At 38.0% G+C, this 14,564-nt stretch overlaps 1 protein-coding gene across 1 annotated transcript in view; it reads left to right on the top strand.

Moving 5' to 3' along the window:
* Window positions 1–14,564, top strand: part of tenm2b (teneurin transmembrane protein 2b) — a 217,769-nt gene that overhangs the window by 136,748 nt on the left and 66,457 nt on the right. Inside the window, exon 4 of the mRNA XM_057360479.1 lies at window positions 4,831–5,040. Within this exon, the coding sequence (XP_057216462.1) occupies window positions 4,831–5,040 (210 nt within the window). The remainder of the gene's footprint in view (window positions 1–4,830; window positions 5,041–14,564) is intronic.

Genomic DNA, 14,564 nt, shown 5'->3' with positions numbered 1-14,564 from the left:
GCGTACTGTTCATGTTGACAGAAGCTTGTCTCCCTTTCATGTTTTTAGATGGTGACTCGTCTGACAAAAAGACAGCGAAACGAAAAATCCACAGATATAGTGTGTGCTCTTGCCAGACATATTCTGAGCAGTCACAGACGCTGCAATAAATTTCAGACTTGTTTACAATCTGGTTGACCAGTCATCAGGTGTGCTTGGACAAGCAAGAAAGCAGTAATGAACAACAGCCAATGATATTGCGAAAGGAAAGAGCGTGAGGACAAGATAATGACAAGCGGAGCCCAAAAAACATCCAAGTGCATCTCCCCCCGAGCACCGTCTCATCTTTTGCTCCTTTTATTCTTTATTTGTTCAATGCATGTTCAGTGCTAAAACAACAGAACATGTTGTTGTTGACATGTTCAAGAGTCGCTTCTCATGTGGTTATTTGTGTGTTTTTATAGTAACATAATTTTAAAATCATATCTATAAGTTGGTAAGAACAGAAACATGCAAGAGACCTTGACAGTTTGATAGTTTTGTATTATGTATTCAAATTGTATTATATTCAGTTCATGCTGCTATTTGTATTGATTTAGTAGCCTGTGACATAAACTAAACAGACCGGCAACCAACATACAAAAACCCTTTGACGCGTCTCTGGTTGGAGAAGGCAGTTGACATGTAAGCCAATAACTCGTTTTGTCATTTCCCACGTGCCCCCAAACTGTTGCACTTGTCCCTAAAATGGAGAGACTCTCCTATGCCGCAAACTGCCCCCAGGGGCTTTAAAGAGAAAGGGCCAAATCTCTGACACTAGTGTCATATCATATTATAGCCAGCGATCACATCATGTTGGGGCATGTTGCATCATGTAGGAAGCATAGAAATGTCAGCATGGCCTGGTGTGCCTTTTACGTGCAGTGTGTGTATGAACACGCTTACCTCTTTGCTTCTCGTAGTTTTCTGTTTGTTCTCTCATTCTCTATTGATAAAATAGCAAAAAGAGTACATTTAAGGGGGGTGTCTTACAATGCATTGTGCATTTTAAATCAGTACTTCTACTTGAAAGTACTTTATTTTCATTTGCCAATTACTGATGTTTCACCATTAAAATACTTAACGACATCCGGGATTTGATCAGAATGCGGTTAAATTATTGATAATTTTCTTATCATAGACGTACGTTAGTGTTTTACACCAGCAAGGTTACCACACAACGCAGTCAGCCGTTTCTACACCACTTACTCTGATGTTGTTCAAGGTCGACATTTATTGCACAGAGAACAGACACTGGACAGTCGAGAGCCGTAACGCATCCCACAACTCCAAAATGAAGATGCTTTTGGGAGACGCACTGTAAGCAAACAGAGTGAAAGACAGAGAGAACAGAAAACACAGATGGGCTGAGGCAGACGGTGAGATGAAAAGGTAGCTCCTACACCTGTTTCCCGCCAACCAAGAAAGGAAAAGCGAAATCCTCACATACACCTGCGCAGCTCTTGATGTTTTCCTGTACCCCGTGCGATTCGCATACGCACTTCATTTTTCCCCAGATATTCTTCAAGTTAACGACTCCATAATTACCCCCACACAAAACTCCACACAACCATCCGGGAGGCTGAAACGCCGCACGTCTTTGAACTTATCACTTACAGGTGTTATCAAGGGAACGTACCGCGGCCCACTCCATTTTTCTCTGATTTATCTGCAAACCACAGGTGCTCAGTCACCATGGGAACTACTGCACTTGTGAAGAGGTTACCCAAAAATCATTCAGTCCAGCCAAAACCCAGTCAGGTGTGATCCTCCAGTTGCCAGTCAATTGTGACTCCATGCCTGGTTGGTATTACTGGAATTCTGACACAGTCAATCATAGAGATTTTTTTTGCGCTTTCCTTACTTAGTATTCTAATGCTTGTAGTTTTGCTTACTGCTCAGTAGGCCTGTTTATATGTTCAATGCAAAACTTGCATTTCCATTTGCCTTTTCTACCTACAGTAGTGGCTAAAAGTGATGTCGGGGTGGGGGAGTATATTTGTACAGTATTTGCTTTTAATGCCTTTTAAGGTTAGATTAAACCATCAAAATATGAAGTACAAAATACAGTTTTTTTATGTGTGTTATTAGGGAATATGGGTTTATATTTGAATATACAAAAATGCATAGAAAAACAAAAAGCTCACAGGAAACAAAGCATAAATTGACTACCATTTATCTTTAATCTGTTGAAAGGGTCATATGGCGCGAACACACGTTTTTCTGTGTCTTTGGTGTGTTATAAGTTGCCCATATATGTATTAGACACGTAAAATTGCAAAAACTAAAGTGTGGGAACAAAAGATGCATTCTATCTAAAAGCGAATGCTCACCCAGACCTGCCTGAAACGCCTCGTGTAACCACACCCCCACAAATCTACGTCAGTTCGTGGTATGACTTGACTAAGACTGCCCAAATGTATACGCAAGTAAGGTGGGTGTATCTGTCAGTACAATTGCTTTGGAACCCTACGCACTGGTTAACTGACCAATCATAGCACACCTCGCTTTTCAAAGCAATGAGCTTTGTTAAAAATCTGCGCGTTTCAGAGAGGCGGGGCAAAGAGGAGATAGTACAAAGTTAATCTGTTTAGCATCTTAGTTATAGATAATTTCACATTCCTTTCCTTTTATTGGTGATAAATGGGAAAAATTACAGTTATCAGTTTATTGTGTGGACGAAGGGGAGCACAAAATGTGTTTCTTAACATTTTTGAAATCACACTTGATATAAATCATGTATTTAAATTCATTTTTGTCTGGAGGACTTGACTATGGTTGGCGAGATAATCTTGGCAAAAAAAACTTGTTTTGTTTGGCGTCCCTACGTGCCACTCAGATGACGCGTGACTTTTGATTTCCCTCCCATGTTGTGTGTGCACGACACAGCCGTGTACTCGCTGTAATCATCCCAATCCCCCCCCCCACATTGTGCCTACGACCCTCTTTTTCCTTTGTTTGTTGTGTTGGCGGACACCGATATAATAAATCTTCGCTAATGTCACTGACCAACCCATTGTGAACGCAGGCGCGGCAGGACACTAACCAAGAGGATCAAGAGGGACGAAGACAGAGAGAGTTTAGCGGAGGAGATGGATGAGAAGAAAGAGATGGCTCTTGTGAAGGGTATAATGGAGAATGAGTGAGAGGGATTGAAAGAGGGATTGTGCAGGAGTTGTGCCGTGTTTGCCTGAGAGGATCAGTCCTGAAACAGACCTAAACACTGCGCTCCAGCTAGAAGCCCTGCCAACGCACACACAAACACACACACAGACACTCAAATAGGACAGCGAGAAGCAACAAGATTGCAGCTCTTGTTTGTGTGTGCTGATCTCTCCTGGCTTGCTACAGGTGTCTGCTCTGTTTACATGGCAGATAAAAGAGAGTCTGAGTGTGGCGAGTGATAAATTGCACTTGTTACGGTGTGATTTGTCACTCTCTTTCCCACAGTCTGACCGCGTCCCCTTCCTCCATCTTTGGTGGACAGTAAAGTGCCACTGTGGATTTTTCTCTTTTCTCCAACACTCAACTGGAAAAGGATGTGAAATCACAATTGCATTAGATCTGAAGTGTGTGTGTGTGAGTGTGTGCGTGCGTGCGTGCGTGCGTGCGTGCGTGTGTGCGTGCGTGCGTGTGTGTGTGTGTGTGTGTGCGTGTGTGTGTGTGTGTGTGTGTGTGCGTGTGTGTGTGTGTGTGTGTGTGTGTGCGTGTGAATTTTGTCCACAGCCGAGCTGGATGGTGTTGAAGGAGACATTTATTGAATCAGCCATCGTGTTCTGGGGGAATCTTTAGGCACCTTGTAGTTTGTTTCGATTAAAATTTAAGGAGTTACGATCAACTTCGAAACCGATTCTTGATTTTTAGAATAAAATTTGTTCTAAAATATGCTTTAATGTTGCAATAGAATAACCTTGTATAGACCACTTCGGAAAACGTAAGAAATGCTGATCCAACGCTGGTCCAGACGAACTTCCTGTTTCAGTTTTTTAACGCTACACAAACAAAATACAACAAATGGAACATTTAGAATTGAATAAAAAAGTTAAACAAATTTCTTTAAGATTTAATTATAAATGTGAGATTTTAAAATAAAATAAAACTTGTTTAGCGGTTAGAGCTTGTCTTATTTTCTGTAGATGAAAGAGAAACAGCTTTTGAGCTTTTCTCTTTAAAAAGTAGACTTTTGATGCAGTTATCTCTGATGTTCCTTTGATGTTTTCGGTGGTTAAAATGATCTTCATGTTTTCACGGTGTAAGCTCAAGTGTTTGAGAAAGAATTGCATTTTTGACTGAAAGCTGTTTGGATGGCTAAGGGTAGTGTTGCATGTAGACCTTGAGTATATTCTATTCTATATGTAGCCTTTCATTAATTTATGAGGAACATCAAAGCTGTCCTCTTTTCAGTCTATGGCGTGTAGAGTTAAAGGTTTCTGGCAAGAGCAAGAGCTTTACGTTTCACAAGCTTGTGCGTTTGATGTACTGTATACAGTATCTACCGTTTGTGCGTGTTCCTTCTGTTTCTGAGTTTTCATTTCTGTTCTCTGTTGTGTGTCTTGTATTTGTTGGAATAATAACAAAGTTCAGAAAATTGAGAACAACTGAAAGAAAGCAAGCATGTTTGGTGACAGACGTGATTTAGAAAGTGAGGCTGTTAATGTCTGCTAGTATCTGTTCTGTTGAGTTCATATTAAATGTGAAAGAGCAAAGGCTGTTATTCATTTTATTTTCATGGATTTTCACAAACAATTTCACTCCATGAAATAACGCACTTGTGTGTTTGTTTGTGTACGTGTGTGTGTGCTTGTCCTTCAGGTCGCCCCCTCCCTCCCACACCTTCATCCAGCCTGCTCCCCCCAGCCCCTCCTCCCCCCTCCGCCCCCTTGCACCAGACCGCCACCTCCATCAGGGAGTGTCAGATGCCCCTTTTGGACAGCGGCTCGTCCCATGCCATACTGGACCCCCCTCCCGATGACGAGTTCTCTCCCAACTCCTACCTGCTCCGTGCACAGCCACCCACCACCGGTAAGAGCGTATCACTGCACCGCCGCTTTCTCCATTCTATTCACCTCCCTATCATCATCTCTGAGCCCCTCCCTTCACCAAATAATCTCCACACTACTCATATGGTGCCATCGCTGTATCCTGGATATTAGATCAGATATTAGATCAAGTAAATTTTGTTGAAACCAGTAACTTTGTATTGGCACCTATTGTATTATTGCTCCTGTATGACATATCGCTTATTGCTCCTTAAACTCTTTGTAAGTCACTTTGGATAAAAGCATCTGCTAAATGACTAAATGTAAATGTAATTGTAAATTAGGGTAAATATAGAAACAAAGCATTTAACCTCCATAATATGATGGATTGTTGTTTAAAAGAAAATAATCATTTATTATAAAGTTTATATGCAACACAAAATGTTTATATTCTGTATTCTATATGAAACCAATGACTCTCTTTACATGATTCATATTTTACTTTAGAACATTGATAAGTCACGTATAGTAAGACCAGTCGCATTTAATGAGAACAAAATAGGGTGGGATTTTTGTTTCCTTTTGTCTAAGAATTTAGGCTGTTCACTTTCAAGTGTTGACAGATGAACTGAAGAATTAAACGTCAACGTTTTGCTTCTTCACTATTGTGCAGTTTTGTGAACAAGACTTTAAGAGGATGTTGTCACTGTTAAATAAAAAAGACATTGCTGTTTGTTTGTTGAATACAGAATTCAATATATTGTAGATCAACTTCAATTCAACAAGCAACATTCATAAATTATTATTTAAGATTCTGAATTAGAAGTCTGAACTATACATTTGAAAAAAATGCATCCTGTAATATTGATTATTTACATTTTGTGTAGTTTATTTATTGTCTAGGTGTATTTTTAGTACGCTGCACTGTTCTCAGCCGTTTTTAAGGGTCCAAAATTTAAACTAGATGTGGTAGATAACCAGTATCAAAATTATTGTACTAAAGTAATTATAAAATTAAAATTAGTTTTGAATTAAATAGAAATGTAATATTATTACCACAAAATTCATTTGCAACATTAGTAACGTAAAATCAACCAATGATTCATTCATGTTGCAAATCATGTTTCTCCTTGTTGCGGGGATAATCTTAGTCTAAGATGTAAGTAGGTTTGCATTTGCATTTAATATCGCATTAGTTTTATCCTGCTGTGTACGGCCCTATCAGCACAGACTTGTGACAGTTTTTTAGGTCACGATCCACCAATGAAACTCTTTTCTCACTTAAATATTTCATCGTCTGGTTCATATTCTATTTTCCAACTACATTGACATTTATTTTATTGGCAGACGCTTGCTTATGAAAAGCATCACCAGTGGCATAGGTGTCTGGTTGTGTGACGGGCGGGTATTGTTTTCAAATGCAGATAGCAGTCTGTTATGGGAAAGGAATCTGAGACGATTGTACCGCTCCCAGCCTGACACCCTCGGCCCGACACAGCGGCTTTGTGCTCTCTCTTTCTGTCTGTCTTTCTCTCTCTCTCTGATTCTTTCTCTCTTCTTACACCCATAGACACATTTAATGCAGATTGTATAGTTAAACTTTAAAAAGATCTTACAATTCTTCTGAGACCCTTTCCTTTGCTTTAAAATATCCTTTTGTATTAATGTTACAAAAACAGAATTGTATGAATCTCTGATATTTTTAAGTTTACAATTTTTTTAATTGGCAAATACATAACTATCTTTCAAACAAATCAGTGCATATATTCAAATGTGGATTTAGACTTTGAAATGAGCAGATCAGCAGTTGCAGTCACCTGATTATATTACAGAAGGCGATGTTTAAAATATAAAGGTGTAATTATTATTCTTTTTAAGGGCTGTGATGTGACCTTTTCTGTCTGGAACAGAACAATAGAGTGTTGACCTTGACTTTATCGAAGCGCATGAAAAATGAAAAGTGAAAGCTTTCGTTTCGCACCATTAAACATTTGTTTTAACATTTAAAATTTAGATTGATTGTTGTTTATACCGTAGTCATTATGTGGATATAAAACCACACTTTTCTTATTGAATTTAGCCTAAATGAGATTTGATGGTCAATTAATTATTTTATTATTTAGTATTAGTATGGACCAAGATTAACGAGGCAAATTTCGTAATGTATCTGCAGTATTTGAATTAATTTCAGAGTAGCATAGTTTTTTTCGTGTTTTGTGCATGCTTACAGTGTAATTGATTTAGGGCATAATAAAACAACATCAGTCATTCAATCTGTATTAGTAATTATTATCAGTTTTATTTATATATACAATTTGTCTAAAAGCTTACGGTCACTTTAGAATCTATGTACAGTAAACACCGAGCTTTGTATGTGTGTTTGTTGTGTATGTGTATAGTTTTGTGTTCCTCTGTTCTCTTTATATTGGAGATAATACTCAGACTACGTTTTTACTATGCCTACAATGAAAAACTGTACGTTAGTTCTTATAGTGCAGTGTTTAGCATGGAAAGGTCTCATTTTCTGAGCTGTATTTTGTATTGTTAATTAGGCATGTGCCGGTATCAAATTTCCATGCTGCGATTAATTGATTAAGGTTTCGTCGCGGTAAGCGGTATTATGCAGTATTCAATTCTATGAGAAATGCAGGTTGAAAATATAAACCAACTTCAGTGTTTTCCTCTTGACAGTAATGATGTATAAAGTGAGTTTATTCAAACAGAATAAAGTGCAAACTGCAAAAGAACAACTTTTGTTAACTGCTTTTAAATATACTTATGTCTGTACAACGCTAGTACTACAATTCATATTATTATTATTATTGTTTGAATAACAAGCCAAGCCATTGTGTTAACTATTATAGCAAGCTAAACATTTATAAACAACAAATTCACTCGCACTTTGTGACAGTGTATGACTTTATTGCGTTCCATCAACGTATAATTAAAATAATTATTCTGCCACACTGTCAAATTTCATTACTCGGCTTACTTTTAACCCAAAATATTTCCAGACTTCAGACCTTTTAGAGGGGGGATAAATCGTCGGCAGCGTTCCTCCTTCCGCCATGCTTCCTCTCCGTGTGGTACTGTTTACATCAGAGTGCGCACGCGTCTTTTGCTCAGCAGCGCGCGCACACACGCGTATAGGCATCTCCACATGGGGAACGGGATTGTTTAGATCAGAGTGCGCATTCCTACGCAGCATACACGCAGTGTACTTTTATCCGGTTGATGAAAAATAAACAAATACGCGTTCTAAAAATCAAAATGCTGATCTATATATTTTTGCGGTATTTGAAAGTGCCCGCGATAGCAACATCGCGCGAATCCATTGCCGCGGTTAATCGCATTACCGAATATTGGCTCATGTCTATTGTTAATGTACACTTGTCTTTTTTTAAACATTAAAATAGATAGTTTACTGTCCTGACCCCCAGAGAAAAATTTAGGCGAATTTTTTTTATTAAAATTTAGAATAATAATACTTCATAATTATATTCATCTCATTGTTAAAAACAGGCTATTAATCAAAGAGTGTGAGATTGTAGCAGTTATTTGCCACATGAATATTAAACTGGTCCATTTTTTTTATTTCTACCAAGAAATTCAAGTAGATTTGCTATCAGTATAATTTGTTGGTTCAGGTTCAGAATTTTTTTCATTTTTCTTGTTCATACATAATCAAAGCTTATGCAGAATCATTGTGGAGATATTTAGGGTTTTACACACACTGGCAGACACACACATTTTTTCGAAGAGATCGACGATTGCTGTTCTTGCGTTTCAACATCAAGCACCTTTTTAAATGAAGTGTGAATTAACTGTGAGGCTTCCCACTCTCCACACATAAAAAAAGTGCTGATTGAAAAGGACTTTGATACATCAATCATATTTTTATCAATCAGCAAAGCAAAAAAAAGACAAAGGAAAAGAAAAACAGATCATATGGTATCCACTGCATTTTTGTTAAATGGGTCATGATTGTATGAAAGTGTAATTATTGGCCAATTTTCATAGTATGTGTTATTTCACAGATATTTGCCTTTTATGCTCAGTAATCTTTGAAGGTTCATTACAGGCACCAGGCAGTTATCTTATTCTTCTCTGAATGTCAAACACTGGCAGACTTTTAATATAACAATAATCATGCAGAAATGTTGTATTACACACAGGGCGTAGCTACAGAATTCTGAGTCCCCTGAAAAAATATTGATATGTGCCCCCACCGCCTTCCAACTAATAGAGGGACATTTTATATCAAGTTATATATCATATCACTTTGTATATTTACATCTAACAGAAGATGGTAATGTTGTTTTTTTATGTCCTTTTTTAAAAGTTAAATGTTTATAAATGTTATATGAACTTATGAAACATTGTCTTAAATAAACACATGAAGACTTTTAACAAACTATTAAAATAATAATAAAGGACAATACATTATTACATAATAATAAATAAAACAGATGTAAAAATGACCAGCAGTACTGTATAATAGTCTTTTCAATCAGTCTGTTATCAAGTAACTGAAGTTAACATAAAAAATGGAAAAGAATGCAGTCATATAAATAGACCACTTAAATGTTTCTAAAGTCTTCTAGAATACTATACTATTGTTGTACTTATATAACACTATACCATCATGATATACTACAGTATACTAATAGTACAGATTATGCGACAAGTGTACTACGGTGTTCTTTTGTGTGTGGGTCATAATTTGTTCAAATTAACCGGACTTCAAAGACCTTTGAGTTTCAGTACGAGTATCTTTTCTCAAAGGAAACTTGCGAAGTAAACTCTCAGAGCAGCTCGGAGATGTTCATGTGGGTACGTCTTTAAGACGCAGACACTGGCAACTCCATGATCACGCAAGTAGTTACACATCCGCGTTAATATGTTTTTACCCCTGGATAATGCAAATCCGTCTCCGTTCCACATCGCGAGAATTATAGAGCCCACTTGTTAAGGAACATCTTAATAGACTTGGATACAGCAATTCTCTGAGTTCCTTTCTCCTTTTTATTACATTTCTGGTTTTGTTCACGAGCTAGGTGTTGGACTATCAGACTAAACCATTAACCATTTTTGGGGTGGGGAATCACAATTTTATTTAGAAAAGCGTTTTCGCCAAATGGCATGATTTTGTGGATTTTGTTAAAATCTCATGTATACAATTCATGTATTAACATTTACAAAACAGGTGACTTTATAGTATAACGGCCCCTGGGCAGTGGGTGCCCCCAGAATTGTCACCACCTTTCACCCCACTAGCGACGGCCCTGATCACACATGTGAAATATACATTTACATTTAGTCATTTAGCAGACGCTTTTATCCAAAGCGACTTACAAAGAGTTTAGGGAGCAATAAGCGATATGTCATACAGGAGCAATAATAGGTGCTAATACGAAGTTACTGGTTTCAACAAAAGCTAGACCAATACCTGTTGAGAGAAAGAGAGAGGGTTAGTTTTTTTTTTTCTTTTCATTTGTCTGTCAAGTATTCACAGAAGAGATAGGTTTTAAGTAGTTTTTTGAATGTTGTGAGAGATGTGGTTGACCGGACCGAGTTAGGATCATACACAGTCACAGTCAGGTGTGACATTATAACAGTTTATTTGCCATCCGTACAAGAAACGGTATCACTTAAAACATACATGTATTTTTTTATTTATTTAAATATTTTCATCAAATGGACAAGAGTACAGAACTATAGTCATTTTTAAACCTGGCAAAGAAATTTTCATAGTCCAATACTCGCCAAATCAAGAAATACACAATTGTTGGTCATTCCTGATATGGTTAGTAATTCATCACATATTTCTATGTAGCTTTTTAAAATAAAACATCTCCAGGCAATGTCTAAGATTAAAACTATAGAAAGTCAGTGAATCATACAGTATCAGCGCAGCTATGACGGACAAGTTGTTGAACACAGAGAGCAGGACTGAAGTGGCAGCGATGCTCTCTGCATCCGTGTCCCACTGATGTTGTTCTCCACGCGTGCATGTGTGCGATCATGCTGCAGCGAGACGGGTCGCGCTCAAGCCTGACGGTCTCAGAGGTGTCATCCACGCAGGCGAGGCGTTCACGAGAACCAGAGCTGAACGCGCGTCCTGTCAACTTGCTCGTTCTTTTTCCATTCCGCTCGCACTCGGCTGTTCCATCAATCTCCCTCCGCCGCAGTTTCCTTTCCGTACTTTCCTCTCTGTCCTTCCTCTGTCATCCTCTGCCTGTCGAGTCATCCTGTTTTCACCCAGTTTTAAGTCCTCCGTGCGGCTCCTGGAAAGAGCTTCCCTCTTAGCCTGCTAATGCCGCTAATAAATTATTCATAAGCAGTTTCTGTGCCGTTCTATTCACTATTTCTGGAGTGTTTTGACTGTGAGGGAAAAAAAGAAACGTTAACAAGGAAATCGGAGGTTTGTGTTGGAATGTTTGATCGGCTTTCGTCAGAGTTCTGCGAGACGAATAAAGTGGCTTCATTTGTGTCACTCATGCATCTGAATAAACAATATATTAGTGGACTTAAACATGAGCTGTATAATGAGATGTAATTGTGATGCTATGGTGAACGTGTGGAGGATGTGTTTAGGTTAAATATGTAATCAGAGTAGGATGTTATTACTTCCTAATTAGTACAGGCAAGTGTCTGAGACTGACCAAACAATGCGTTTAGAATATTGGCAGCCTCTCTCTTTCTCTGTTTCACTCACCATACCTCACTTTATTACTAATGAAGCATTACAATCTCTGGCTTGATATTTAGTTTCTGCATCACAAGTGTCCCAAACAGAATACAAAATAGTAACTGCCATTGGTAGAACAACAGATATGCATTGGTAAGTTAAGCAGAGACAGAATTTGTTTTTAAGGGGTGGTGTCACACACAACGTGAGTTTGTGGAGTTTAGTTGGCTAATGGTTGCCAAGCATTGTCACAACTTGTAATATTAATGTAAGGGGGTGTAAATTAATTATTGTAATGATTTGAACGTGGCTCATCCTGTCAGAGTCTTGTTTTATTTTGTTTGTTTTGAGTTAAATATTGTGAAGCACTTTTTTGCACAGATACTGTGCTAAACTGTTTATTTATTAGAAGGCAATTCCAGCATTATGGATATGTGACATCTTCAGTCAAAACTTGAAATATAAATTCTCAGAGAATGTATTGCCAATATATTGAATTATATAATAAATATATCAATTAGACAGTATATATAAAAGAGAAAAAAATGATGGATGGGACAAAAAAGGACATATGTTTTTGAGAGACAACATCCAAAACAGGATTTCTGTGAATAAAAATGTACAAACCAGAGGCAATAATACCCAACAAATGGAGAAGAGCTAGCTCGTCATAGAACATGAAATAGTTACTATATTTTAATTTTCATTTGTACCGTTACTGATGTGGCAATTCCTTTTCAGATGAGACTTCCCTGACTATGGTAAAACTATGCTTTAAAACAAACCAAAGAACTTTAGGAGAAACTTCAGATTAATGCTCCAAATAAAGACAGAAAATACATTTAAGTGAGATTCATGTTTTATTTTTCAAAAATAGGCTTCGCCACATGGCTATTTATTATATAAAACTTTTTTCTGTGAAACGTTCAGCAAAAATCTCACCACCGTGATATAAGTGATCAATGATATATAGGGTTTTGGTTATGCCGCCCACCCTCAGTAAGGATGTGCTCTGAAGAAAATGTGCTCTGAAGTCTGTGTGCACTAAAATCACGCAACGATTTTTATATGTTCTGTAATCACTTCATTAGATATTTTTATCTGTTCAAATGTGTTGTGTTCATACCTTTGAATGACACTGTGAACATGTCGCTGACAAGGTTCACATACACCCACTCAGTGAAGCCACTGAAATATTGTTGGTTGTCAACTACTGTCTAGCCAGATCTGTCGAGCGAGGAAAAAAACCCGGGTGGTGCGTGGCGAATTAGTCTGTGGATAGATGAAAGACAGAAGGTGGTTGCCCACCAATCATGACGCCTCATCTCTCTCTCTCTCTCTCTCTCTGTAAACAGTCGACTCTGTAGCACAGAGCTCAATTACAGCCGCTCTGTCTCCAGGCTCCTCCTGCCACATTTAGATTGTGTCTTTTATCATTCCAAATTGACATTTATGCTTTTACTCCTATTGTTTTTCCACCGTTCCCACCGCTCATGTTGGGCAATTTATTTTAATCCCTGTCATGGCATGGCCTATAGCCTAGCAAAGCTTGGCTGCAGTAATTTCACCATTGCCATTCGCTGGAAACACGGAAAGCTGTCGTCCCGCCCATATTGCTTCGTTCCTCCGCCCGCATCCACCCTGCCAGCACCAATACTGCTGTATTTCTCACGTGCGTGTCTGTTCTTTTATCTTTTTTAAAAATAATTTTTCATTCTATCCGTGTATTTGTGGTGACCTGAGAAGTGTATTTCATTTGCTTAACATAAATGTTGTGGTTCTGTTAAAATAACTAAAACTAGCATGATAAAATTTGTCAGTGTGTCAGTGTTTGGGGGCGGGGCAAGAGATGCAACTTTTATATGACATGTTTTTTCCTCATTTCCATATTTCATTAATTGTGTAGCCAGACAGGAAGATTATTTTTCCATCTTCAGCTTCATTGATGTGCTTTAAATGTAAATAGATCTTTTTTGTTTTAAGAGGAGGATAAAGACCAGCAGGCAGAGCGGAAAGGGTTTGAGGCAGACGAACAGGCCTTGTGTCGAGCCCGCATGGTGTTGCTTTTCTTCTGTTGCTTGTCGACTATTTTGTCTGCCTCCGCCGCTCTCTCGCTGAATCAAAACTCAATTATTCATAAACACTGCTAAATGGTGAAGAACGGAAAGCTCGGAGAAAAAGAGAAACAGCCTTTTGAAAAGAGAGTGTGATGGTGGGAAATAAATGGATGTCAGCGGCGGAGGATAGAATAGCTTCACAGCTGTTTCGTCTCCCAGTAAATCGAGTATTATGAAGCTCGTGTTGTAAAACTGAAATTTTGGAGAGGGAGCCGAGAACGGAGGAGCGGGAGAGCGGACTGTGTGACCTTACAAATGCTGGTGTCGGGAAAGAGTTTGTATTTAAAGCTCATAAAGTATGACTGACAGGACTGTTTAACAGACACAATTTATAAACTAGACGAATGTAAAACTTTTATTGTATTTATAGCTGCTTTTGTCCCAATGTCTTGGGTGAGAAAATTTACATTTTGATTCTTTTTCTTGTGTTTATTTTATAATTTTGAAGGGAAGCATGAAATAATGCTCTTATGTATATGCTATCATAAAAAGTAGCTTTTCTGCATTTTCCATTGTCTCGTCCTAAAATTTATAGTTTATAATGCCTTGGATTTGTACCTTGTATTGAGACTTTCCCCGTGTGGGTTTGATCAGCAGCTTCTTCTTTTCTCTTGTTAATTTTAGAGGTTTTTTCATGCCAACATATTTTTGCGGTTTCAAAATATATCCAAAATTGAAAATGTCTGATCATTGAGACATTTTCGTGTCTTTTTTTAAATTGCCGTGGTATTTGTGGAAGAAAGTCCCAGACAGCAAATT

This window comes from Triplophysa rosa, linkage group LG19, assembly GCF_024868665.1.
Source record: "Triplophysa rosa linkage group LG19, Trosa_1v2, whole genome shotgun sequence".
NCBI classification, from domain to species: domain Eukaryota; kingdom Metazoa; phylum Chordata; class Actinopteri; order Cypriniformes; family Nemacheilidae; genus Triplophysa; species Triplophysa rosa.
The sequence above is the reverse complement of the archived record's forward strand: the minus strand, read 5'-3'. Positions and strand labels throughout refer to the sequence as shown.